The 27,213-nt window shown below is 38.9% G+C and overlaps 1 protein-coding gene across 1 annotated transcript in view; it reads right to left on the bottom strand.

The window, feature by feature from the left end:
* FBN1 (fibrillin 1) overlaps positions 1–27,213 on the bottom strand; it is a 226,687-nt gene that overhangs the window by 112,801 nt on the left and 86,673 nt on the right. Inside the window, exons 7-8 of the mRNA XM_004687821.2 lie at positions 7,856–8,053; positions 4,341–4,466 (exon numbers count right to left, since the gene is read on the bottom strand). Of these exons, the coding sequence (XP_004687878.1) occupies positions 4,341–4,466; positions 7,856–8,053 (324 nt within the window). The remainder of the gene's footprint in view (positions 1–4,340; positions 4,467–7,855; positions 8,054–27,213) is intronic.

Genomic DNA, 27,213 nt, shown 5'->3' with positions numbered 1-27,213 from the left:
TTGTTTTTTCTCTCACTCCCTCCATCTCATCTGCTTTTCCTGGGCACTCTCCAGGTCCCTCAGGCACTTCCCTTGCCTGGGGCTCCTCTAGAAGGAGGAGTGTGGAGGGCAGACAGGAGGGCGCTTGTCTCAGTTCTGACCCAGGCATCTCTGGGACACCAGCTGTCCCAGGACATCTACCGTGAATGAGTGATGGGAAACACTAAGCCTGATCCTGACTGTTTAGATTACTGAAAAAGTAAGATAACAAGTTAAACATTGTGGTAACTTTATAAAAACAATGTGACATAATAATTATGAACACCACTGGGACTGTGAATAAGCTTTGCTTTAGCTAGAAATACAGTGTAAAAGGTGTGACTAAACATGCTGATCAAGTCATGTGAAAAAAAAAAAAAAAGATTCTGGGTCCTCCCTGGTGGCACAATGGGTTAAAGCACAGCCCTGCAAGCTAGCCCCAGCCACTTCTATGTGAGTTCCATCCCCAGCCCTGGAGGTGACCACATGGCACCGCAGACCTCTCCTGACCCGCCCGCTGCTCCCCTCAGCAGTGTACTTCCTCGATCTGCCTGTTCTGCTCCCCACTCTGTCTCTGGTGAAGCCTCTCGCCGCCCCTGCACCTCTGGCTGTACCCCAGTTCTGTATACATAAATAAATAAATTAAAAAAAATTGATCCTACTATTTTATATTCACACCAGCCAGCTTTATATGCCATCTTGCTGGTTTCTTCATCAAAATGATCACAACTGGAAGTAATAAGGATAAAGAGGAAGTCTGGATCACAGGATGGGAAAGACCATTAGGTATCTTGTTCAGCCTCCTCATTTGAAAGCTGATATAACTTGGAGCTAGTAAACAACTGGTCCAAGATCACGTAGAGGGTGAGGGACATTACCAGGACTAGGGCCAGGCTGACAATATTCCCGGGGCTTTTATGATTTGTCAGCAACTGTACAGGGAGCCAGTGACCTTGAACAGTGAATGTCAAGGGCCTGCCACCAGCTAGAGAGGTCATCACCCCATCTACGATTGGCTAGGTAGCCCCGAGTAGTCTCCATAGAACCCGAAAGAATTAGAGTAACAAGTAGGAAGTAGCCATCAGATAAATGTGCCATTATTCTTAGAAAGGAGGAGCCTTAAGGTTTTTGGCTCATTTATTAAGGAATACATGGGCTTTGTAGCAACATCTTTAAAAGAAGCCCTTTGCATCATGCAGTGGTATTATAATTGTGCAAGGCTGGGCTGGCAATAATCTAAAGCCCCAAAATATTAGTGGTTAATTAGGAATGCAAGGGACTTCTTCCAGAAATAAAACTTAATCCTTTAATTATACTTTTTATTTCTTAATTTCCTCCCACAGTAACCTATGCAAATATGGACTTGGTTTCCAAAAAGAAAAGGCTTATGTGTTCTTTCAGTGTGCACACTCCAGAGTCACTGGAAAGATCAACAATGAGGTGAGCATGAACTCTGTTTCCCTTTTGCTCAAATCACAGCTATAAATCTCAAGCCCTTTCTTCTTAAATGTATGAAGATGTAATCAGTGCTAATCACTTCAGCTTGTTAATTTACACTTCAAATGTACTTAAATTGTGTGTGTTGATAAAAAATCTGGTACATGGTTTCTTTTTAAGTATTGAGGAAAGAGGGACATTGTAATGAGAAAGGAAGAATTCTTCTAAAGGAAGAAGTTATAAGAAGTTTTTTCTTTTTAAAGATTTATTTATTTATGCATCCAGAACTGGGGTACAGGACACAGGTGCAGGGGTGGTGAGAGGATACAGCAGAGACAGAGGAGGGAGCAGAACAGGCAGATTGAAAAGTGCACTGCGGAGGGGAGCAGTGGGCAAGGCAGAAGAGGTCTGCCAGGCCATGTGGGTCACCCCCCTGGCCAGGATCCAAGTGATCAAGTGGCTGTGGCTAGCTTCGCAGTACTGTGCTTTAACCAGTTGTGCCACCAGGGAGGCCCTATGAGCTGTTTTAGCCCTCATGGAGGGAGTGAAGGTTACTATTGTTTAAATTTGCAAAGACCAATTTTTTTTTATCCAACTGATTTTTTTTTATTATTATTAAAAAAATTTACTGTGGGCTTCCAGGTACCCACTTCCTTCCTGTCCAAGGAAGATACATTGAAAATGCCACTTGAAGTAGTGGCAGAGGTGCCAGAACATTTTCTCCACTCAGGCCTGACTATCTTCCTAGGGTACCTTTCTGTGGTTTCAGGCCAGATCTCCTGGAATTCCCCTCTATTCACCATCTGCAGATCATCTTATGCCCAGAATTATGTCATTCTCACATGGCAGCTCTGGAGCTGGGAAGAGCAAGGGAGTTGAAGAAGGGGGCCCAGCTCTTCGAGCATTCCTTCAGAGGACTCTCTGGTTACTTTCTGAGTAAGGCTGGGAAAGGATGCCCACATCAGCCTCAGGCTAGGGAACATGTAGTACTGAGAGGATATTTACTTCCAGTATCAATTTTGCATAGAAAAATAATAATAAAGATGGGAAAATATCATCTCAATTTAATGTAACAGTAATTGGTAAAATAAGAAAACAAAGGCTTAGCTAAAAATATTCTGACTTTAGTATGTAGCTGGGAAAAACTAATTGTGAAAAAGAATTAAAGTAATTTTCCAACTCAATGTTGGTATATCAGATATACTACCATAATAGGCTTCATAGCACCAATACAATGATTTTATATCATTTTTCTTTGCTTTCTTTCTTTTTTCTTTTTTTTTTTTTTTTGCATAGAACTAGGGTGTAGGCCAGAGGTGCAGGGGATGAGAGGACTGTCTCATAGATTGTGCCTATGTACAGAGAGGGGAGGAGAACAGGTGGATTTACTGAAATACACAGCTTGAGGGGGTAGGCAAGACAGGAGAAGTCTGCTGCACCATATGTGGGTCAGCTCCCTGGCCAGGTATCGAACTCAGGCCCCTAGTGGTGATAGCGCTGAGACTTAACCTATAGGCCACCAGGGAGGGCCATTTTTCTTTCAGTCTGAATAGTAAATCTGCATGTCTTCTGTCTATAGAAGTTGATTTATCCTGACTGATGTCAACTAGCTGGCCTGAAAGATGAGGGATGAAGGAAATAATTCTAGCCCAGGTTGGAAGCTATCATAATTCCAGAAAACAAAATACCAACTGGACATCATATGGATTACGCTTGCCCTAAATCTTGAAGCTGACAATCTCTTGAAGCTGAATAATATTAAGCAGAAAAAGCAATAATAATAATAATAATAATAATTATATGGTTTGCGTGTGAAAATAAAGACATCATTTGATGGGGTAAATCTAATAGTTTATTAATATAAAAAGATGTATATGGTTATATTTGAATTTCTATAGCATAATACTTTAAGTATTTCAAAATATTGTGGAAAAAAACAGTTGTTAAAGTAGAGGTAATTGTTTAGGTCTAGGAACATAGACAATGTAATATGTACAGCAATCACTAGGATATAAATCAAAAGAAGTACATTTAGGAACTATCTGAATTATCTTAGAAGGGGTGCATAACATACCCAAGATATAATTCCTTAATTTACATTGTGAAAGGGCAGATGTAGGTAATTTCCTTGTCTCTTTAAGTATCAACACTCTCTGCTTCTTAGGTCTACACAGTAAGTTCTGAAATGCATTAGTCTAGAGAGAGTCACATTTGTTCTTTGAAACTTAAAATGTCTAGAAGTTCTACTTCCTTAGAAGTTTACATAGCTTGTTCAAGAAGATAGCAGTATAAATTCAATGGCAATGTAATAACTTAAAATAACTCTGCCCCATAAAGAGTGTTCTATCAGAGACTACTCGGTTTCAGGACAAGTAGATATTAAACTTCTTATAGATCATTTTTTAATTTTACCTGAAACAAACAGAAATAGAAAAATAGAAGACTAGAAAATCCTAAGCCCATAGTGGGAGTCAAAGGGGATTTCCCAGATGGCTCCAAAATCTTCACTAGCAAAACATCAGAAGGTGTGTCATTTTGAATGATATGTAATGATTGAATTTAAATTCATGTCTCTAGAACTATGCAAAAACATGTGTCTTAAACATTTTAACCCAAATATTGGTTCAAAAATATTTCATGTTTTAATATTTAATTTGATTCAGATGTATCTCTTATTTTGGGTCTATAAAAGTGGAAAAAGCTGCAGGGTTTTTTTGGTTCAATAGCAAAAAAGGCATATTATTCGTGGTAAGAATATTATATTTACACATTTATAGGAATGACAAAGACAGAGGGATTGAGAAACAATTTACAAAAAAACTTGTCATTCACTTGGATTTTGTCTGTCCCTCCAGCCCTTAACTGCAAAGCATGATATTTCTTACCTTCACATTTTTGTGACACTTCATTAAATTTGTGTCCAGCTGGGCATTTGCACTCAAAAGACCCAACAGTATTAATGCAATTTCCTCCTTGACAGAGCCCAGGGATGGCCTGGCATTCATCCACATCTGTCAAATTTGAGAAAGGGTGGGGGTGGCAGGGGAGGGGGGGTGGGGAGAGAGAGAAGGAAGATTGGTTGAGATTCACATAAAATTCATCATAAAAGAAAATGTAATACTTTTTCTACCATATTTAGGTCAATGAATTGTCTATTATCATACAGAATCTTTGAAATAAAGAGAAACGATTTCTCACAATTACATTATGTGAAAAATTATTTGATTTACATAATTTGAACAATAATGTTCTAAAAGTAGTCACAGTATTATTTGTTTTCCCACTTACCATCTTCCCTCAGGGAGAGGCGTCTAGACTAACTTTTGTGGGTTTTATTATGTACGATGCAAAGTACAAGAACACAATGATAAAAAGAGTGACAATAAGAATTATTCAAGTGATCTATAGAATCAGAATGCAACACATTTCTATAATAAAGCTGTCTTAGAAGTCATATTAAATGACTCAGTTAAAACAGAATTTATTTAAAAAAAATAGAATTGATTCCATTGAGTTCATGCAGTAAATGAGACAGCCTATACTTAAATGCAAATTAAATGCAAATTGTATTATCTTACAATTGATAAAGTTGTCCTGCACAGTAAAAATTAAGTAATTCAAGAGATAAAGCCAGAAGATTAGAAGATGAATGTGCAGTCCCATCTTGCTGGCAGAGTAGCCACCAGAGGGACTCTTTATAAAGGTAAATCAGGTCATCTCCCTCCTCAGCTTAGAACTCCACTCTCTCTACACTAAATCCTGGAAGATTCCACCTGCTCCTCTACTTCCTGACTTCAGTCCCTAGCTGCCCTTCTCTCACTCTTCTCTAAACACATTGGCTTCCTTGCTGTTCCTCAAATATGCCAAGATGCACTCCAAAGGGACTTTTAGCTCAGACCCCTCTCCTGGGGCCAGCCTTTCCCTAGGTACAGCCATATGGTCCCTGAGGCCCTGATCATCAAGTCTTGGCCCCAACCACACTACAGCAGGGACCCTTCCCTAATAGCAATGCCTGCCCTTCCCTTCTACCCTGTTATCATTCACAACACTCTATAGGACAAAGCACCAACTGACCTATTAACTGTTTGCTTTGTTTGATAAGCAGATTATCTTCCATACAAGTTTCTAGGGAGCAGGGTTTTTGTCAATTTTGTTCAGCGATGTAGGCCAGCACCTAAGCCCCATATTAACCTCCCAAGACCAAAACTAATCACCCGAAGCTCATTACCTTTCATTAGAGAAATTGTGAAAATACAAGCACAGTCTCTCCATCTCTTCATTCTTAACATGTAAAAGTCTTCTTTAATGAGGAACTCACAAGGAGGCAGTCAAATTTTTTCTTTCTCAAATTTGGGTATTCTCTTAGAAATCTGGAAGCCTACGGTAATCTTCAGTTTTATTTTTCATTGTGTGAGGCAGGAGAGTTATGGCCAGTTACAAGATCTCCAATAAGCTGTATGCTTGAGAAAATTCATACTGAAGGAATAATAATTTATTTCAGCATGAAAGGGTCACTTGTTATTTTAAATGGAATGCTGTGTCCCATAAATGAATGTGAAAATTAATTATGTTTTATAGCTGAGCTCAATGTTGTTTTACACCAGAATTTTTCATTTTCTTAATATATTGAATATGTTTACTGAAATGTTATTTGAAAAGCACATTGTCCATATCACAGAACTGGATAGCCTTGTTGATCATAATTTTCCACCAAGAAGAAAAATGTTTGAAGGTACTTCTCTACTGGCCATACATTTTAGAATTAATGACAGAATAAGCTCCTTATGGCCATACATTTTAGAATTAATGACAGAATAAGCTCCTTATGAACCCATTTGTCCACAACCTCTCATGTCAAGCCCAGGGGCTAAACACACAAGTGAGAAGAGGGAATCTTAAACTAAGAGCAGACTCTCTCAGGAAAAAAAAGCAATAATCATACATGAAGAATGTCATTCTCAAAGTAGCACTGTAACTGCTATTTTGATTCCATGGGTTTTCACAAATTTTTCAACAAAAGAAACTTTTTCTTGGATGCCAAGTAATGGAATTTAGGAAGGGACAAAAAAGAAAATGCTGGTGAAGTATACATTGTATGAAGTGAAGAGCAAAGCTAAAAACCGGCAGCTCTCCCTTCCTCCCTTCATTTTCCTGCCTCTAGCTCTCAGCATCTCAGCTTTTGGCAGTGGCTCATGGATGGGCAGCTGGCACTCAGAATCTGGCCTTCCGGTCACTGTCAATGAGTTCATGGGTATTTGCTGACTTCAGAAACCAAGACCAAGGATTCCAAACGTAACCGGGACTTTCTAAGGATGAGAAAAATAAGAAGGTTCCAACTAAAAGGGGAAGTAAACTTACTCTTTATCTTATAAAATCCTACAAGCTTCCCCTTTGCAATTTTAGGGTTTCAAAGTAACTGCTTGCTGCTCCTGACATTCAGAAGGAAATATTCTAGGGCATGTGAAGGAGCTGTAGGTTATACATAGAAACCAGAGGTTAGGACAGTGTGTATCAAAAGTGCAATTCATTGAAGTATAGTTTAACGGAGACCTACTGAACTGTGTGATTAAGCTTGAATTCTATCTTATACCACATTATCCTCAGAATTAACACCTAAAACAAATCCAAACTAGGATTGATTTGCCTCAGAAAAGCATACCCTGACTTTTCTAAAAATACTGGAACTTGCTAAAAAAGCATCGAAGATGTCTAAAGGAAACAGATTCAGCCTGGGAGTTTTCAGTCCCATCAGTTTAGCGCAGAGCTGCCTCTGTTCACTTCCTCCTGTTTCCTGCCAGACATCCAGACAATAAAAGAATTTGTACAGCTGGAAGAACAGGAGTAAAAGCCAAGAACAGAGTAAGTGATTCTATGGGAGGCAGGAGAAGAGGCAAGCAGGCGACATCTGGGGATATTTAAAACTGTGAAACAAATCCTAATTTATTTCTGACTTGTAAAAAAAAAAAAAAAACCCATAATGTGGCATGTAAAATGGAGAGAGGAACAATTTTCTTTAGGTCAACTAAGTACAACCTATGAGACACAGGAACTCCAACGATTTCAAATGAAGAGAAAACAGATTAAGAAAAAGAAAGTACCTTGTTCACCAGTTTGACTTTGTGTTTATATACTGCATTGCTGTAAACAGAACCTTCCTGCCCTCTGCAAACACCTCCAGGATCAGAGGGGTAAACTGTTTCTGGCAAGGAAAAATCCAGGGCGACCAGCTGGTCTCTGGTGAGCCACACTACTAAAGTCTAAGTTGGCTATGATACCGTCAGCGAAATTGTGAAGTTATGTTTCTGACACTGCTTTTCCATTCTCTCCAACGTCACTAGAGCATGGCTCTCCAACTCAGGAAAAGACAAGCCCATCAATAACACCATCATCTGGGGTTTACCTTGACAAGCTCCTGTGCGGATGTTAGGAATGAAACCTCGGCGACAGGGGTGGGGCTGGGCAGGGCACATCTCACATGGGTGGCCCCAGGCTCGGCCTACGGTGGCACAGCAGAGCGTTTTGGTGCAGACAATTCCACTGAGCTGTCCCTGGCACATCTGGTTGCTGACCACAGTAAAACACGGGCCTGTCCGGTAATCTGAAAACAAAAAGTGAGAATTCCATGAAAGTCCAGAAGAGCAGGAAGCAGCTGACAGTGGTGCAGCTGTACCCCATATTGCTCATCCCCAAATGATATTCAGCTTTCAGGGACAGAACCACACCTGAGAGACTGTGATACCTGCAGCAGACTAATTCTGCCGCTCACCCCCACTTTCCTCATCTACAAAATGGGGGTTAAAAGTACCAGTTCCAGTCCACATTGCAGCAGCTATTGTGCAGCTCAGATGAGCTAAATGAAAATACATTACAACTATGAGATACCATACAAATATGACATAATTATAATATTGCTATTCTTTCTCTCACTCAAGAAAATGTATCCTAATCTTTATAGGTTTTTTGCTACTTAATTCAGAGTGACTTTGAATTAAGTCATTCGCATGAACCTCAATGCCAGAGGCCAATGCCTCATGATTAAAAAGACTAATACTGGGGCCCTCCCTGGTGGCGCAGCGGGTTAAAGCACTGCACTGAGAAGCTAAAGCCACTTCCGCATGAGTTCGATTCCCGCCTGCCCCGGAGGAGACCACATGGCGTGGCAGACCTCTCCTGACCCGTCCACTGCTCCCCCTAGCAGTGTACTTCGTTGATCTGCCTGTTCTGCTCCCCACTCTGTCTCTGGTGAAGTCTCTCACTGCCCCTGAGTCTCTGGCCTGTACCCCAGTTCTGTATGTACAAATAAATAAATCTTTAAAAAAAAAAAAAAAGACTAATACTGGCCCTTTTGGGGCTTATGCAAAGGGCAAATCCTAGTGCCTTCTTCCTGGGAGTTTCTTGAATAAAAGAAATGGGTTACCTGTTTCTTTTAGATTAAGTCCAGCTTATTGGAAAAACAAACTATCAATGATATATAGCCAATGCAAAAGATATTAGGTACTTTGTACGAAGAGGGAAGTAACTAGTCTAAAATCATTGTAACTGCTGGACAAAGGACGATCTGAAAACAAACGGTAAACTAAAGATTCATGCAGTCTTACCTGACATGAGCACTATACTTTTCTTTCTTGATAAAGGGACCAAAGTCACTGAATTAAGTAGCAAACAATCTGTAAAGATTAGGATGGCGTAACACCAGAGGACCAAAGCCAAGCTATGCTAAGCATCCCATGAGAGAAACTGGGGCCACAATAGCCCTTTCTGTTCTACAGTAGCTTTGACAGATAAGGGAGGCAGGACTGTGGCAAGGCTCCTGGGCACCCTGCCACTACCCGACATCCCATGTTTCCTGAAGTCATTTTTGGAAGTGCACAGAGTGCTTCCTGCTAATTTAGGGATACTGGTAAGTTCTTCTCTCTACAGAATTCCATAGTTTTATGAAAATCATTGGGTATCAATGAAATCAATGGGTTATGGTTTAATTTTTATTTTCTTCTTGTTGTTCAATGGACATAGATTTACAATTGACCAAGGACAACTCTTTATGAGAGTACTAGTGAGAATGAACAAACTGGACTATGGCAACTTTTGGGTAATACCTGAATCTTACCTGCTGTGTCTCTATCCTGTGTACTCTCTCCTGCTTTCTCCCTATTGCACCCCACCTTATGCACTCCCTTCAGTTATAATGCTTCTGCTCCCCATCACTAAATGCTCTTCTTCACTCCCCCCATTTATCTTGCTGGGATGAACCTTCTAATTTAATGGCACTGCCCTATCACTTATACTGGAACATGAGCCTTGTAAAAGCCTTTCAAAAGCAAAATATTACTCAGTCAACTGCATCAAGAAGACTAGGCTTAAGCTGAGGTAGCACTTGAGAGACCATCTAAATTCAGAGTCCCCATCTTCAATACTTATCTACTGTGTGTCTTTTATATTGCTTCTAATTCTTCATTATTACATACACTACTCAATATACATTACCGATGATCCTTTTTAGGATGAAACTGTTTAGACTCATAGAAGAGTAATCAAGAGTCTTATGACTATACATGTCTCACATCTGAGGCAAGAAAAATGACAGCAACAAAATTTTTATTTAAAAATTAAATAGGAAGGAAGAAAATTAAAAATTTTTTTTCTTAATTTCCTGAGAAAATGCAAATGCTATAATCAAACAGACTCACATTAGCATGCCATTTTCATTCTTAAAAAGACATAATGGAACATGAATTTTAACTTAAAATTCTCTTCAACACTGTTAATATTTGAATTCCCTCCTAATTTGCCAAGATACCTTATGGAATTCTCTTTTATGTGAAAATTGCAAAGATTGAGGATAGGTGAGAATATGGGGAGTAATACTAGCAAAATCAAGGCATGCTTCCTAGGAAAACCCAAGTCCATCCTGTTTGACACTACTTCATGATTTCAGACATGAAATTCCTCATTAGAAGGTCTTCATATAAAGACAATAACCCCTAAGACCTTTCCAGAGACAGGGGACTCTGCTTAGTGAAGGAAGAAGGAAAAGGACAAATACTAGATGATTTCATACATATATGGAATACAAAGAAACAGACCAAACACACCCTTGAAATCTGACTGTAGAATTGAAGTTACCAGGAAGAAAGAGTTAGGAGATGGAAGCAAAGTGGGGTAGGGGCTCTATGGACGACGGCTGCAGGTTATGGGTGCTGTGGTGGTGGCGCATGGTGTAATAACATACATCTGAAGAGGTGTGAGCTGATACCTTTAAAACATTTACAGAGTTGTAAATCAGCATTACCTCAATATACATTTTTAAAAGGACTGTCCCAGAATCAACAACTTCTTCCCTTCATTTCAATTTGAAACATGTGAAATAGAAATGCTATTTGTTAATTCTGACAGTGTTCATTGGGCATCTCCAGAGCCGATGGGGACCCATTTTTATTAAATATAACAGGTATTTTGTAAATAGAGTACATATAACAGAACCAGTCGACTTAAAGTCTCTCCACACTAGATCCTTATCACACAGGCACAGAGAAGGACCCACTCATTTGACAGTGCAGACTAGTAAGTGGGCATAAATGTATTTGGATAGCCCTATTGTCAACAAAATTGCTGATGGCAGAGGGCCAGGCATGACCTGGATGGAAATCCCTTGGAAGGTAAATACTGTATTAACATGGTTTTCAAATGTCATTCTGATTTGGTGATATATGCTTTTTGTCCTGTGCTTCATTTAAATTGCCAAAATTGTGCTGTTTTTAGTCCAATACTCCAACCACAGAAAAAAAATCTGCCCACACTTGCAATTCCTTACTAATAATACAATTATTTACAGTCATTCTCATAGCACTTACATGATACTAAGTGAAATTTAAATACTTAAAAAAAAAAAAGATAGACAGGGAATGTGCCTAATTCAATGCTTGGGTAATGTCTGAATCAATCCCTCAACATAAATCATTATCCCTTATGTAACTAAAATATAGTATTAAAAATACTTTCTGCTTGCAAAGTGCTCTACAATCACTTCCTTATAAGACCTCCATGAACTGGAGAGTCAGGCCAACCTTTCCAAAATTAAAATGCAATTTTAATTGTTTTTAACTGGCTTACTCTAGTTCATGGGAAATTCTGCATCTACATGTTCCCATTCTGAGTGTTTAGGCTCCAGGACCATTCCTCAGTCCCAAAAGATTTGGCCCCAAAGTTTGGGATCTGACCAATGTGTCTAACTCCTTCCCAGCACTACCATTCAGAATGCAGTGGCCTGCAGTGTTATTTCACTTTCATTTGCAATCACTCTTTGCCCTGAAGCAAATGCATCATTCCAGAGAAAGAAAATTTTGTGGTACAATAGATTCTTGTCACTCCTGCCCAGTCACTAAGCCACACACTGCAGGAAAGGCACAAGGATACAATTTTGGGCACTAGGCTCCAATTATTTGAAATCCTTCTTTTCATAAAAATTACAAACAAAAAAGTAGATATCAATTTATCCAACACAGAAAGAGATACAGTATGCATCTTCCTTCCAGGTAAGTTGGTCTAGGACACATTAGATCCTAAAGTGTGGCAATTCAACACAACCTTCTGAGAAAGGAGTTCAGAGAACTTTCAGTCTGACAGAAATGAAAGCAAAGAAATTCTGTTATCATAATCATGCTAATCATCTCTACTAATAATCAGGCTCATCAGCTCTGCTACTTCTCACACTAGTCATTCTTAAGCTTGAAACATAACCAAATTGTCTGGGCTTCACCCCAATCAATCCACAGGTCACCCCTAGAATTCAACTCAGTATACTTATAGAGCTGGGCATCCATCTTTTGTAAAAGTGCCCCAGAGTGATTTGCCTTTTAGATCTAAGTTCTCTCTCTCACTTTCTACCTCTATCTCTCTCCCTCTTACCCCCCCCCCCTTCTTTATTGAAGAATGCCTGTTTCTTTATTAACTGGAGGTGTTTGCAAGATGGTGTCTGCTACTTGAAAAGCTAACCCTAGAAACATGAGAAACTCCATAAGCTAGGATCACTGACACCAAAAACAACCCAAGATCTATCAACCAGGAGTGACACTCTAATCAAAGCAGAATAAGATTCATTTCCATAGTATTGATTGATTATAAGGCACTTTTCTATGTTCTTTGTTAATTACACCCCATCTCAATAACCAAGTTCACATTTCTAAACTCTTCCTTCATTGTTACAAAGTTCAATTATATAAAATACATTATTCCACTCCTGAGAACTCTTATTTGCAGCTCTCTCTCCCCTGCTGGAGCTGGTATCTGAGTGAAACTGCAGAGGGATTCTCCAGCTGAGACACCAGTTAAATTTACTATCAATGACACAACCGGATCCTGAGTTAACTCATCATTTCCTCCAGAACTGTAGTATCACAAATCACTTTGAAATACTTCTTTGGCTCCTGATTTGAAGAAAAATAAAGTACTGACATCACCTGTGAATTTATGCCAAACTAATTGAACCTTAATCTAATCAAGTATTCATTAAGTGTTAACTTCTAGGAAATCCAGGGATAGAAGAACAAGATAAATGATACCACAAAGAAAAAAATCTAGAAAATTGAGAATGTGTGATTTTTTTTCAAGGCAATTGTCCTGAACTTTTTCAAAAATAATTAATCCTTTTTTAAAAAAAGTAGGTAGTGGGATCATTTTAGATTTTAAATTAAAAAGATGTAAGGACAGGCCCTCCCTGGTGGCGCATCGGGTTAAAGCCCAGCACTGAGAATCTAAAGCCGCTTCCGCATGAGTTCGATTCCCGCCTGCCCCGAAGGTGACCACATGGCGTGGCAGACCTCTCCTGACCCGCCCGCTGCTCCCCTCAGCAGTGTACTTCATCGATCTGCCTGTTCTGCTCCCCACTCTGTCTCTGGTGAAGCCTCTTGCCGCCCCTGAGCCTCTGGCCTGTACCCCAGTTCTGTATGCACAAATAAATAAATCTTAAAAAAAAAAAAATGTAAGAACCAAATATGAAAGGCATGTGGCCTCAAAAAGAGTTGATTGGGGAAATTTTATAAGGATTGGATATTTCATGATATTGTAGAATAATTGTTTTTCAGTTGTAAAGGTATTGTAGGGGCCCTCCCTGGTGGCGCAGCAAGTTAAAGTGCAGCATTGCAAGCTAGCTACAACCCCTTCAATGTGAGTTTGATCCCCAGACCCAGAAGTGACCCACATGGTGCAGCAGACCCCTTCTGACCTGCTCACTGCTCCCCTCAGCAGTGTACTTTGTCAATCTGCCTGTTCTGCTCCCCACTCTGTCTCTGGTGAATCCTCTCACTGTTCCTGCACCTCTGACCTGTACCCTGGTTCTGTATGCATAAATAAATGAATCTTAAAAAAAAAAAAAAAGATACAAGGGTATTGTGGTATAATATATAAAAATGGGCTTATTATTTAGAAGTGAAATATGATGATGTATGTGATACAATTTTCAAATGATTTAGCAAATCAAACTGACAAAAATATATATTTACATAAATCTATTACACTAAACACACACACGTAGAAAGACATGGTTATGAAAGTGGGGAAATGTTAAATATTTAATGCAGGTGGAAGTTACATGAGTACATTTTATACTGTTATTTCAACTTTAATGTCAGTTTGAAATTTTTCATAATAAAATTTTGAGAGGAGTGAAAATTTCTTTTAGGACTAATTTTTTAGGTTTATAACACTGTATACATCTCAACATAAGATTGCCTGCTCTCAGATGCAAGTCCTCACACCATACCCATGACCAAAGGCACCCACAGTCCTCCACCTGAGTCCACTGGGTCACTCCACACTGTGTTTGCCCCAACTGCCTCCTGTAACCTCAAGTCTGCAGTTAGATTTCTAAGGTTTGTTTCTATCTGACTCTTTTTGTTTCTTTATATTCCACAAACATCAGTATTTGATTTTCTCCTTCTGTCTTATTTCACTTAGTGTTATCTTTACTGTTATTTTAGTATCATCAAGCAGGTATTTTTAAAATTAGATTTCAAATATACTTTTTACCACATATTTTCTATAAAATACTATGTGCAAGAGTACTTATTGAACATGGTCTACATAATGTTATTAATGGCTATGAACTTTGAGCAAAATTTATTAAACCACATTATATAAAATTTTATCTTTTAACAACTGTGTTTGAGTACAAATTAATTACAACTAACATTGTAGAAACAAAGCACAGGGTTAAACACGAAACTATTTTCATGTTCATATTTTCCCTGACTTTTAAATACTTAGGCTATGACAATTAAAAATTTAAATATAAATGTCATTTAAGAGAGCAGAAACAGGTGATTTAGTGTACAATTTTAACCTAAGGTGCAAAATAGGCAATTCGACAAAATTCAGTTCTTAGTTGTTTGGCACCATTATGTACAGAAGCCACTCAACTACAGAAAATTATTACCATATTTTATTCTGTTCCATAATGAAGAAAACAGTAAGAAACCTTATCCAGGGAAGAGACTACCTCATTTCTAAATAATAATTTACCTGACATTATTTGCTCCCTCCATGTCCCATAAGTCATTACTGATTTTTGCCTCCCCCCTCCAAGTTTTCTCTGAATTACCTTTACTGAAAAAAAAAAAATGGGCAAGGTAGACAGAAATCAAATTCTAATTTAGGTGATATATTTACCATCAAGACAATAAAATTGTAAAGAATATCTTTATTTTCAGTGGTTTGCAAATTCCACTTTAAAGAACCAGCTGGATCCGATTTATTCACTTTTAAAATGGTTTGTATGAGTGCCATGTTAAACCAAACTGCCGTTTTACCACAGAGCATCAACTACTGAACAGCAAGACAAAAACAATAGTATTATATAACAATTTTATTTATTTGCTCTTTTATTTTCTTTCAAAGCCATCAAGTATAAAGCATTCATGTCATATAGTTTAATTTCCAGATATATAGTCTACAAAAGGTGAATTAAATTTCTAAAGGACCTTAACAAAATATTTGTAGTTAAAGGTGGAAAATTGTTGGTATCAATGAAATTTATAGTTAAAGTTGGAAAATTGTTGGTATCAATGAGATCTTCACATTGAGAAGGCAAAGATCTACTACTGCTATATTAGAGCAGCAGTAGAGTCAACTGATTAAAAATGTTCCACTAAGGGCCCTCCCTGGTGGCACATCAGGTTAGGATGCAGCACTGCAGATGAGCCGCAGCACTTCAGTGTGAGTTCAATGCCCGCCCCAGAGGTGACCCACATGGCGCGGCAGACCTCTCCTGACCCTCCCGCTGCTCCCTTCAGCAGTGTACTTTCTCGTTCTGCCTGTTCTGCTCCCTACTCTGTCTCTGGTGAAACCTCTCACCGCTCCTGCTCCTCTGGTTTGTACCCCAGTTCTGTATGAAAAAAAATATTAAAATAAACAAAGAGGGCCCTCCCTGGTGGCGCAGCGGGTTAAAGCACAGAAGTAAGAAGCTAAACCCACTTCTTAATAAGTTCGATCCCCGCCCTCCCCGGAGGTGATCCCACATGGTGTGGCAGACCTCTCCTGACTGCTGCTCCCCTCAGCAGTGTACTTCGTAGATCTGCCTGTTCTGCTCCCCACTCTTATCTCTGGTGAATCCTCTCATGGCCTCTGCCACCCCTTCGACCTGTACCCCAGTTCTGCATGTCTAGATAAATTAAAAAAAGAAATTCCTTAAAAAAAAATGTTCCACTAACACGAGGTTCCTAGAGCAGTCAAATTCATGGAGACACAAAGTGGAAATGGGCTACCAGGAGCTTGGGGGACAGGATGGGGAGCTAGGGCTAAGCTGGCACAGAGCCTCACTTGGGATGACACGTGGTAGTGGTGGTAGTGGTGCCACAACGCTGTGAGGGTGCTTAATGCCCCTGAGCCACACACCACAAATGACTAACATGTGGAATTCATGTTACCTGTATTATACCACCATTTTAAAACTCATGTGGCATAAAATAAGACATTTGATTTGATCGTGTTCAACTTCACCTTGGTAAAATGTAATCAAGAGTTTCAAACACTTCCTGAGCCATAGTGCTGTTCTCAGTGAGCAGCACGAAAAAGAATCCCTGCCCACATGGAGTTTATCTTCTGATGGAGGAGGGAGTTATTGTTTAGTATATGAAAATTCATTTTAGATTTGAGGTTGTGATTTAATCCACAAATGAAATCAGCATGCAATTGCGATGGAGAGTAACTGAGTATATGCACATTAGTTAAAAGTCAGTAGGGAAGACTTTTTGGAGGAGGTGATATTCATTTGTTTGTTTGTTTGTTTGTCTTTAAAGATTTATTTATTTATGCATACAGATGGGTATGGGCCAGAGGTGTGGTGGGTGAGAGGATTCACCAGAGACAGTGTGTGAAGCAGAACAGGTAAATCCACTGTTCTGGATTACACTGCTGAGGGGAGCAGTGGGTGGGTCAGGAGAGGTCTGCCACACCTGGTCTCCTCCAGGATGGGAATGGAACTCACACAAACAGCTGCGGCCAGCTTGCAATGCTGCATCCTTAAGCGTTGCACCACCAGGAAGGGCCCTGGAGCAGGCGATATTTAAACTAAAAGGTTAAAGGATGACAGCAAGTCTGTGGTGCAAAGTATAGCTGCTTTCCAGACATGAGGGACAGCAAGCACTGTGGCTCTGACCTGGGAGACGGTTGGCTTCTCTAGGACAGAAAGAAGGCAACCAGAGCTTGGAGAACATATGATCAGAAAGTGGTTGCGGGCCGCGGATCACACAGCCCATTCCAGTCCACAGTTAAGAGTTTGGAACTGGCTCTACATTCAGCAGTTATTGCAAACACAACACAATGTGTTGTTCCAAAAGAGGGCTGCTTAGAGGGTGCAAGGGTAGAAAGGGAAGGTTTACAAGGAGGCTTTGAAGGAAAAGCCTAAAGTGTACTAAGGTACTAAGTGTACTTAGGTAGTGTACTAAGGTAGTGGCTTGACAGAGATACTGGCACAGAAATGGAGAGGAGCTGACAGGTAGGGGAGGTACTTGAGTAGTAAAAGCAATAGTACCTAAAGATGAATTAAATGTGAAGGGGGAGAGAAAGGACAGGATGAGTTTCTGGCTTCCATAGCCTTTACATGGCCAGTCATTTACTGAAATGGAGAATCTCTAACTACTAAGAGTCAGTATAAAAGTTCTTCACAGTTTTAGTAGCAAGTACCTGTTGTAAGACAGGTGAGTTGATGAGGCTGGTTCTATATCAAGCAAAAGTACCGGTAAATCTTGATGCTATCCAAAGAAAAACTGGATATAGGCAAATTTTATGTTAGTCTGTGTATTTTAACTTTATCTTCCCTTCTCCTTTGTCCGCAGGCACTTACCCATATCATATTCCGATTTTTCTACATAAATATTATGGTTGAAAGTCCCACTTCAAACACATCTGGCCAGTTCTTACAGAAACCTGAGTACACAGTGCCCCAACCAACAGTATGTGACAGAATCCTGTGTGGTGGTTGGGATTTCCTCCAAAGGAACTTCACTGCTGCTTCCATGAAATGACAGGGCCAGGGGATCCAACACCACCAGCATCTAGCTGCCAGCCCTGAGTTCATTCCACAGGAAACAGATACATACCACATTCCAGTGATAAGATCAATTCTCAGAGATCTGGTGAAACACTTAAAACTAGGACAAAAGTTCAGCCATTTAACCACAACTGAGAAATGTCTCGTATAAATATAGGTTTCCTATACTATCAAGATAGACCAATGACTGCAAGATAGTTTAGATAAATTGGTTGGGAAATGTTATTTCTAGAATTGGCATTTTACCAAATATCCATTTATTTACAGGTATGTGACACATAGGTAGTTCATGTCTCTCCCTCCCTCCCCCTGCTCCCTGGCAATGCACTCATACCACCAAACTGTGCTAATATACTCCATGTAGTTCTCAAGGTGACCCTCTTATTCTCAGAATTTTTCTTTGGAAGAGAGTGTCCGATGAATGAAAAATTCCTGAGACTGTTTCCAGCTCAGGATCTGGCACTGAACTCAACTGAAGAAAGACAAGTTGGAAGAAAGCACTACCATTACTCAGAACACGTGAGAGAACTGTGCAGAGAAGGGCATTGGAGCCAAGGGGATAGGACAGGGAACAGCACCAAGATGCAATCATGGAAATTGAATCATTAACACAAGATTTCTGACAAAAATCTGTGCATGTTCACATATCAAAACATGGCAGGAGACTGGTTTTATGAGAAACCAAAGACTATAGGCATTAATACCCTAGAAGTGAGTTCTGTTGTTAATTCGTGGTCAGCTTAAAAATCTCCCACATGGACTGACAATGTATCACCAGCTGAACAACCAGGCTGCTTCTGGGCAACTTCACTGGTAACATTCAGGTTTTAATGTTTGGGGACATTTATATGTTTTGTAAGTGAAAACTAGTTTACAGCATTAGAATAACAATGAAGCGCCATGATATTTGGAAGTAAGTAATTATGTCCCAGACATCCCAAGGAAATGATCTGAAGAGTTAAATATTAATTCTATGCTATATAAACCAATCTGTTTTTAGCTTAGTTTTGCCTAGGGGAATTAGTGGGGAAATGGTGTATAGTTCAGAAATTTCCTATAGAACTAGAAAAAAATATTTAAAGTTTCTGCTAAAACTCTGAGATCTGCGAATATTAAACTGAACTATCTGAGCACTGTGCTTTTCTGTTCTCTTTTACCATTACTGAAGATTTACATCAGTTTGGCCAGACTTCGGGGTTTCATCTGAGGCAGCTAGTCAGATATGTTCAGAAAGTGCATATGGTTAGAAAATAATAAGAGACAGCATTAAAAGTGGTTTAACATGCCCCAAGAGGCAAGCCATACACCACAATTTTCTCCAACTGTGGAGGAAAAAACAACTTGAGCCAGATTTTTGGTTCTCTGGATGTATGAATAGGTCTATATTGTATTCCCTTGGATATTTACGAAGCATGTTAACAATAATTAAAATTGAATTTTCCAAACCTTGAAGGGTAAAAGTTAGCAATATAATATCAACGACCTTGGAGATTATTATATATAGTTCAACCATCATGATTTCATCATCCTGGGATTGAACTAATGATAATCAAAATTCACAACCTCTACAGGAGCAACTACGCATAGATTCTGTGCCCATGCAAATACCTTGTAATCAAATATACATTCTGGTTCCTTCTGCAGTTTTAAGCCTAAAAAATAATACTGCTGTCTTTCAGCATTCAAATTCATCCAGTTTGGGGGTCTTAACTAAAAGATCACACCTGGAACTCAGGAGGTCCAACGGTGCACTGATATTTTACATGAATCAGTCATGGCATATAGTAAGTCTGGGCACAGGAAAGTGGGCCTCGTATCTAAGTGCCAGATCCAAACAGGGCAATCACATATTCTCTTCCAGAAATGTGGAATTGGGATTGTGAAGCACTGGTCTTCCTCTTTACAGGTGGCTGGAAACTCAGGTGACACTACCTGTGCAACAGTGGACCATTATGTATTAGAGTGGGCTATTTGCATAGTGTAAGGTGTGCAGGGAAAAGCATGTAGCACCTGCAGAATGCTGAGAGCATTTGATGCCTGCTGCACCACTGACTTTGAACCAGGGACACACTAGGCTCTTTATAACTATTCTATATCTCTACAAAAGCTAGCAGTAACTGCAACAAACCCGATTTGGACCAATGCAATAGATGTATTTGTTATTTGTATCTTTTTTTCCAGAGAAAAACAGACCACAACTTACAGTCAGAGTCTTATAGGTACCATTTCAAATAACATAATAAATTGCACTATTTAATTACAAGTCAGTAAGAATGTGGCATTACTTGGATAACTTGTCCAGCTTTAACTGAAAGAGTCTGATGTTCATCTACTTCTTAAAGAGATGTGAAAATATAAATCCCTTCCAGTTAGTATCACAAGCCCAATCAAAAACCTCTTCAGCAACTATCTTCGTAACTCACTTGTAACTCAAAGCAGGGGTTGGGGGAGGTTACCAAACATGCAATCCCAGTCTTTCCTGATTTTCCTTCCTTCTTCTGTGGTACTAATTAACTTCTACAGTAATCATACATGTAATCACACTGTAAGGTTGAAGGATAAATATTTTATTTCAAAAAACTTTGTATCCCTAGGGCCCAGAATAGTTTGTGGGTTCAATGTAAGGCTCAAGACAATTGAATGAAGATGAAAAATTACATATTTTCAACTTAGTCTATATCAATACTTTACCTTCTTCATTCCCCTGCCAAAGCCATAATTAACTACCTATGATTCCCTGAATCTATCACATTTATTTGAATTTTAAAACTGATTATTTATGAGGCAGAGAACAGTAGCCCTTTGAGTCAATTTCTCCTACCTCCCGAGCTTGAATAAGAGAAAATGAGACCATATACACAAAATGCCTAGCAGAGTTCCTAATTCTATTTTTCCTTTCCTCCCACATATACTTAGGTTACAGATTATAGATGAATGCTCCAATTCCTAAATAAAAAGATGATGGCGCTGACCCATAGTCAATGGATATGTACTTTTTAATCTATTCTGCAGAGTAGATAGATTGGTTCTAAGCATCACTCTTGTTTTTGGCACCTTCTTATGAGCAATAGTTGAGATTTTAAAAATGGGATGAAGGAAAAGACCAACTTGCCATTGTTCAAGGCTGGATTCATGAAGATTTGCTCTGAGCAAACTGAAAGGCAGCAGTGAATAACTGACTGATGCCCACTCCTCCCCCAATTCCATAATCACTTTCTCCTGATAGAACTGTGAGTGTAGCTGTAATGAATGTAAGTGGAGGCACACAGGGAGAAGAGTTAAGGAAAGCTCTTCATTCTTTTATCAAATGAGATACACTCATCTGGATCATCTCCTCTAGATGATCTCGTGTATCCTTCTAGAAAGATCTCATGCCCAGAAACACACCACCAACTTGTAATCATGAGGAAAGCAGTCCATTCACTAAAGATGATAAAGCAGAAAGGAAGAACCTTTGTTCTTGATGTTTTTGATAACTAAATTCATTTGTGATATTAGAAAATGTAACCCTTTTTAAGCCACTGAGGTTACATTTTCTATTATTTCATCCAAACTCATTCTTGAGTGCATGAATCTTGTCACTTGACATATATTTGAGTAAATGACCTAAGAGAACTGCAGTTTTGCAATTATGCCGAAGTCAAGATTGTATTTCTGGATTTTTATGTAGCATGTATTATAAAGATTAAGACCAAAGAGACTGAGCAAAGGAGATCAAGCACATAAATAAATTTCATCAAAATTCAATAGAGAATTCTAGATATTACTCCTTCGTGAAGTCATATGCTAAAAATCAACTTAATTTTCCTTCCTGGCAACTGGATAAGGTATCTAATTGAGACATGACTAGACTCTGATAACATGCATTAATACTCTGCTCTCTGATGTACACATATTTTTTAAATTAATCAACACGGAAATAGTCATGCATATCATCACTATCATAAGTTACTGCTGGCTCTCATTTGTAAAATATATTCCACTTTTAAAAATAAGTTTCTTAATGCCTTTGCTTGAGGATCATGTTTCTCTTCTATTTTCTAAACAGCGGAGACATTCTTAATGTGATGTGCCCATATACTGTCCTCAGCTGAAAATAAAGACCACTGTCCCCTTCCCTGTATTTGACTTGTAACCATAACAATCATAAAAATATAAACAAGTGTGGTAGACATCTGGAACTAATGCAATTCTGGAACTATTCCCAAACAGTGGCAATTTCAAACTATCTATGTCAATAAGAACGTACTGAGCAAACAGAACTATGGAAATGCCAAGGAGATGGATGGGTAGGTAGAGATTGGAAGGCACAAAAAGTAATTACTGGATTCATACATACCACCAATGGGAATTATTCAGGCTTCAGTTAGGGCAACAGCATCAATGCTTTATGCCAAACACAAATGGTCTGTACAACCAATTAAAAATAAAATCTTAATTTTATAATCTGTTGTTTAGGCTCAGGTTGAGGGAGTAGAAAGGGAAGGATAGCACATCGATTTTTATCATACTTATTTTCCCACTCTTTTCTCCTCACTCTTGAGAGTGTGAGAGGAACTGTTCGCTTTTGTTTGAAATCCCAGATGTTGTTGTTAATTTGCAAAGATTCATCCAGACCTTGGAACGTTTTCTGATGACAAATCTGATTTGAGAGAAATGCTTAGCCCTTTAATACAGGAAATTCCATAATTATGAGCTGGTTGTACTTCAGAAGTTTATGTATAACATGAGTGTTGGAATCTTTCATTTTAGAACTGGAAAGAAACATATAGATGAAGGAAAAGAAACACATTTATGGAGCACTGTGCAGGCTCCTTTTACAAGCTATCTCATTTATTTCTTACAGCAATTATCTGAGGGAGGTTCCCCCCACTACCACCATTTTACAGAAAAGAAACTGAGTCTCAGAGTAAAGTTAAGATACTTGCCCAAGGTTATACAAAGATTGAATGAAAATTCTAATTTTGTTGTTTCTGTTTCTAACATGTGTGATTTCATCCTATGACTGCTTTGACTTTCACAGAGAGATTATTCAGTATATACAGGAGTAAGTTAAAACTCAGAGAGGTTAAGTAATATTCTCAGTGTCATAAGACAAATTAATGGCAGATGGAACTAGAACTTGGACTCTCAAATCTTGGATCAGACGATCTATTACATCATACCACCTCTTAGATCTCTTATTTTTGTTTGTTTTCCTGCACCTCAGTATGTAGCCACAACCCTTAAGATTAAAGAAATGTTTGAGGTGTGAAGCTATAACCTTAAATCACATACAGCACTGGAAACCAGTTCTATATCAATAAAAAAATAATTTCATAAAAGAAGAAAGAAATGCATCAGCATCAATGTCTTACTTTTCATAATCCTAAATTTTGAGCCATATGTAAGTATTTAGTCCAGTATGAAGAGTTGGCATGAAATGTAAAGTATTCCAATTATGTTTTTATAAATATATTCACCCTAAACCGTGGTAATACATTAGCAATGTATTAAAGTTCATGATAGAGGTAAATCTGTGGTATGAAATAGGAGCCACCATGGGAAATACTCACAAGTACTGGCTTTATTTTAATATGTTGGATGGTATGAATTCTGTTTATTAACTTTGTAATTAATGTACACAGAATGCATATTCTTTAATTTTGTGTCATAAATTGCATTGAAAAGTGTTGTAAATGAAAAATTCAAGCCACATACATATTACCTATGTACCTGCAAAGTGAGATGGCAGCCCCTTATGCCCCTATGTGACCATGGGCAAATTATTTCCCCTCTGTTCTTCAGTTTCCTTTTTTTTTTTAAGATTTATTTATTTATGCATTCAGAACTGGAGTACAGGCCAGAGGTGCAGGGGTGATGAGAGGATTCACCAGAGACAAAGTGGGGAGTAGAACAGGCAGATCAATGAAGTACACTGCAGAGGGGAGCAGTGAGAGAGATAGAAGCGGTCTTAGAGATAGAAGCGGTCTGCCTCGTCATGTGGTCACCTCCCTGTCCAGAGATTGAACTTGTGCTGCAGTAGCTGTGGATAGTTTCATAGTGCTGTGCTTTAACCTGTTGCGCCACCAGAGAGGGCCCTGATCTTCAGTTCCTTGATTATAAATAAGGATAACACACATGGTATTTATAAGAAAAATATGAAATAAAGTATGTAAAATATTTAATCTTGTGATTAATGGCAGCCCTTAGTTCATGACAGTATGCTATAAAGAGAACTTTTTATGTATGATTTATCATTTGACTGGTTTCGTCTACATTAGGTAGGATTAACACTCATTTATACATTATTCACATATAAGGTCATCTATAATGTGTTATGCCAGTTTCACCTAGACAGACACAATATTCATGTTATTTTTTTATTTAGATTTCACACCCTGTTCCTTCATCTCGTGTTCCCTGCCTTGCCTCTTTCCTGTGATCTCTCCTTGATTTGAGACTAAATGCTCCTAGCACTGAACATCTGTGCCCAGTTAAAGTTTGTCATGCTAATCCCAGCTGCTCATTTATGAAGAGCATGCACAGCCCCCATTAACCCCACGTGAGCTTTGAGAGCTCTGATCTGCTTCTGCAGATTTGCCCTATCCGGCATCTACACACAGGGCAGAGATCCAGGGAAACTATTTGGTATTGTCTGTATTACCCAAGAACATGTCTGGTTGTCTCATCTCTGAATGTCCTTCTCCCTGCAAAGGCCTTTATCGCCCTTCAAGTTCAAACTTAAACACCTCACTTTGAGGAAAGTTGATTTTATCAGTCAGAGTTAACATCTTCCTTTCCTGGGCTCCTATGGTGATGGCTTTTACATCATCTGTTTGGCACCCACCATGTGACCTCCTGGTACAGACAGAAGCACACAAGTCATAAGCTCCTGAATGGTAAATTCCCCAGGGGGAAGGGCAATCTTTAGTTTTTTACTCAACTCTCATCCTCTATCTGCAAATGCTGGGACCAGAAAACACTCAATATGTAGCATTGATCCACACATCTGTTAATTAATTCTCCAGCTCGGCAGGTTATCATAACTGAATGTACTACTCATTTACATTCAAAGATAATAAACAGGCTTTTGCCTTCTAAATTTCTAATATTGAATTGTGAAAGAAACCTTCCACTAGCTGTATAACTCAAGCATCTCTCAAATAGAATATTCTAAGCTAGGTTTTGCTATGATAGTAATATACTTAACCTTCACAAATACCTTATCATTCAAAGGTAATTTTACTCTACACCAGACCAAAAAATAATTGCAGCATCTAAGAATTTCACTTTCTACCCACATGGGACATAATCCATGCATCACTCAATAGCTTAGCAGGATAAGGGTAAGTATAAAAAATCTTAATAGGGTTGTAGGTGAGTACAACAAACCTTCTCATATCAGTGGAGTCTTGGTCCAATTTTGGAAGATTCTTTATGACTCACCTTCAATTTCCATCCACTCACTGGATGAAACCACCATGAAATAGTGGTTGGAAAGGAGGATTTAAAATCAAGCTTCAACCATGGCAGACTCAAAAATCCAGCCAATGGCAGCCAAATATGAGCTCAAAAGTGCTCATAAGAAGAGGCTAAGGTTTACAAAACAATCCTCTTTGATGAGTTAAATACGAGTGAATCAGAAACATATGGGTTAAATTCCCCTTGAAATACCCATGGATTTAAAATTAAGTGGAAAAGTGCTTGGCAAAGCATAAATTCCAAGCATCTGAAATGCAGTTCGAGATCATTTTCTTTGAGACCTTAACGAGAGAGGTTCCCTAAGATCTCTTGCCCAAAATGGCAGGTACACTTATGGTACTGGCAGGTATTTCTCACAGCAAAGCTATTGATTAAGCTCAGGCTGTGGACAGAGATGCATCTGACCAAATTCCAGTCCCACCCATGATCAGCACTGTGCTGCTGTATGGCCTCAGAGGGCCTTACTTTCTTCATGTGTCGAGCAGAAATATAATAAAAATTCCTTAGATGGTTGTTAAGATTTAGGTGAAATATTATATGTAAAATACGTACAAGTGTTGCAAAAATACAGTCTTCATCGGTGTTATTTTTAAAATCATCACTCAGAAAGGGGTTAATAGAGAGATTTAATTTAAGGAAAAACATCTAAAAATAATGGAAAACATCCAAGGAACAAATGAATAAGCAGAATCACCTGCCCCGAATTACAGACTTGTAGAATGTACATCTTTGTAGCAGATGGAAGCTCTGAGGTTCCTAACTCCAAGATTCAGAGATGGGTTTGGTGAACACTCCCAAACTACAATGGAAATTCATAGACTATGATCTGTCAATTATCCTCCAATTTATTAAAAGAAAATCTATATTAAAGAAGTTCTCAGTTTTGCAGAAAGCAGCAGTGTGGAATGTGAAAAGAAAACATGTAGAATCAGAATCTTCATTTACTCTGAATTGGTTAATATAAATCTCTAATTTTCCAGACTAGAACAATCCTCACTTCTCTACATACAGAAAAAAAAAGAAGCTAGGGTAGAGAAATGATTAGCCTAAGGTCACACAGTTTTTGAACAGCACATAAAATAATCCAATGTGATTCTCACTAAATCATGTTACTACTCTGGAAGCAGGCCTGGCCATCTCTGGTGCCAATGGGCAATTGATTTTCCCTCCAAAGAAGCAATGGTAGGGGCAGCAGAATCCTTTTTCACCTTGGAACATGCTAGAGATGGCATGAAGAAAACCAGGTTTAAACCAGGTCAGCCAGAAGAGTTTGTCTAGAGCACAGCTGAGCAAGCTCCACTCAAGCCAGAATTCCGTCAGCACGACGGGTGTGTCAGTGACAAAGTTGAGTGAGTTAAATTCAAGCCAAGTGTTCATTGAGAAGGTTGGGCAGAAAGCGTCCAGGTTAGGGAAGGGGAAGGAAAAGTATTAGAAGATTGAAGGAAAGGTATTAGCTCACCTCTACAGCATCTTTCTTCCACTGGGGCTGCTGTAAGTACACTTGATCTGTTTACATTTGCAAGATTTTCACTTAAAAAACTTAACTCTCATCTAAAATAAAATTAAGCCACCATCAGAAGATAAATTTCCTGGGATGAGGCTTTGAGACCTATGTAACTAGGTTTCCCTTTTAATGGCCACATTAAAAATTAAAATGGAGGGCCCTCCCTGGTGGCGCAGCGGGTTAAAGCACAGCACTGAGAATCTAAAGCCACTTCCTCATGAGTTCGATTCCCGCCTGCCCCGGAGGT

This window comes from Condylura cristata, unplaced genomic scaffold, assembly GCF_000260355.1.
Source record: "Condylura cristata isolate star-nosed mole 26May11 unplaced genomic scaffold, ConCri1.0 scaffold00023, whole genome shotgun sequence".
NCBI lineage: Eukaryota > Metazoa > Chordata > Mammalia > Eulipotyphla > Talpidae > Condylura > Condylura cristata.
Note: the sequence above shows the minus strand (reverse complement) of the source record. Positions and strands in the feature narration are given on the sequence as shown.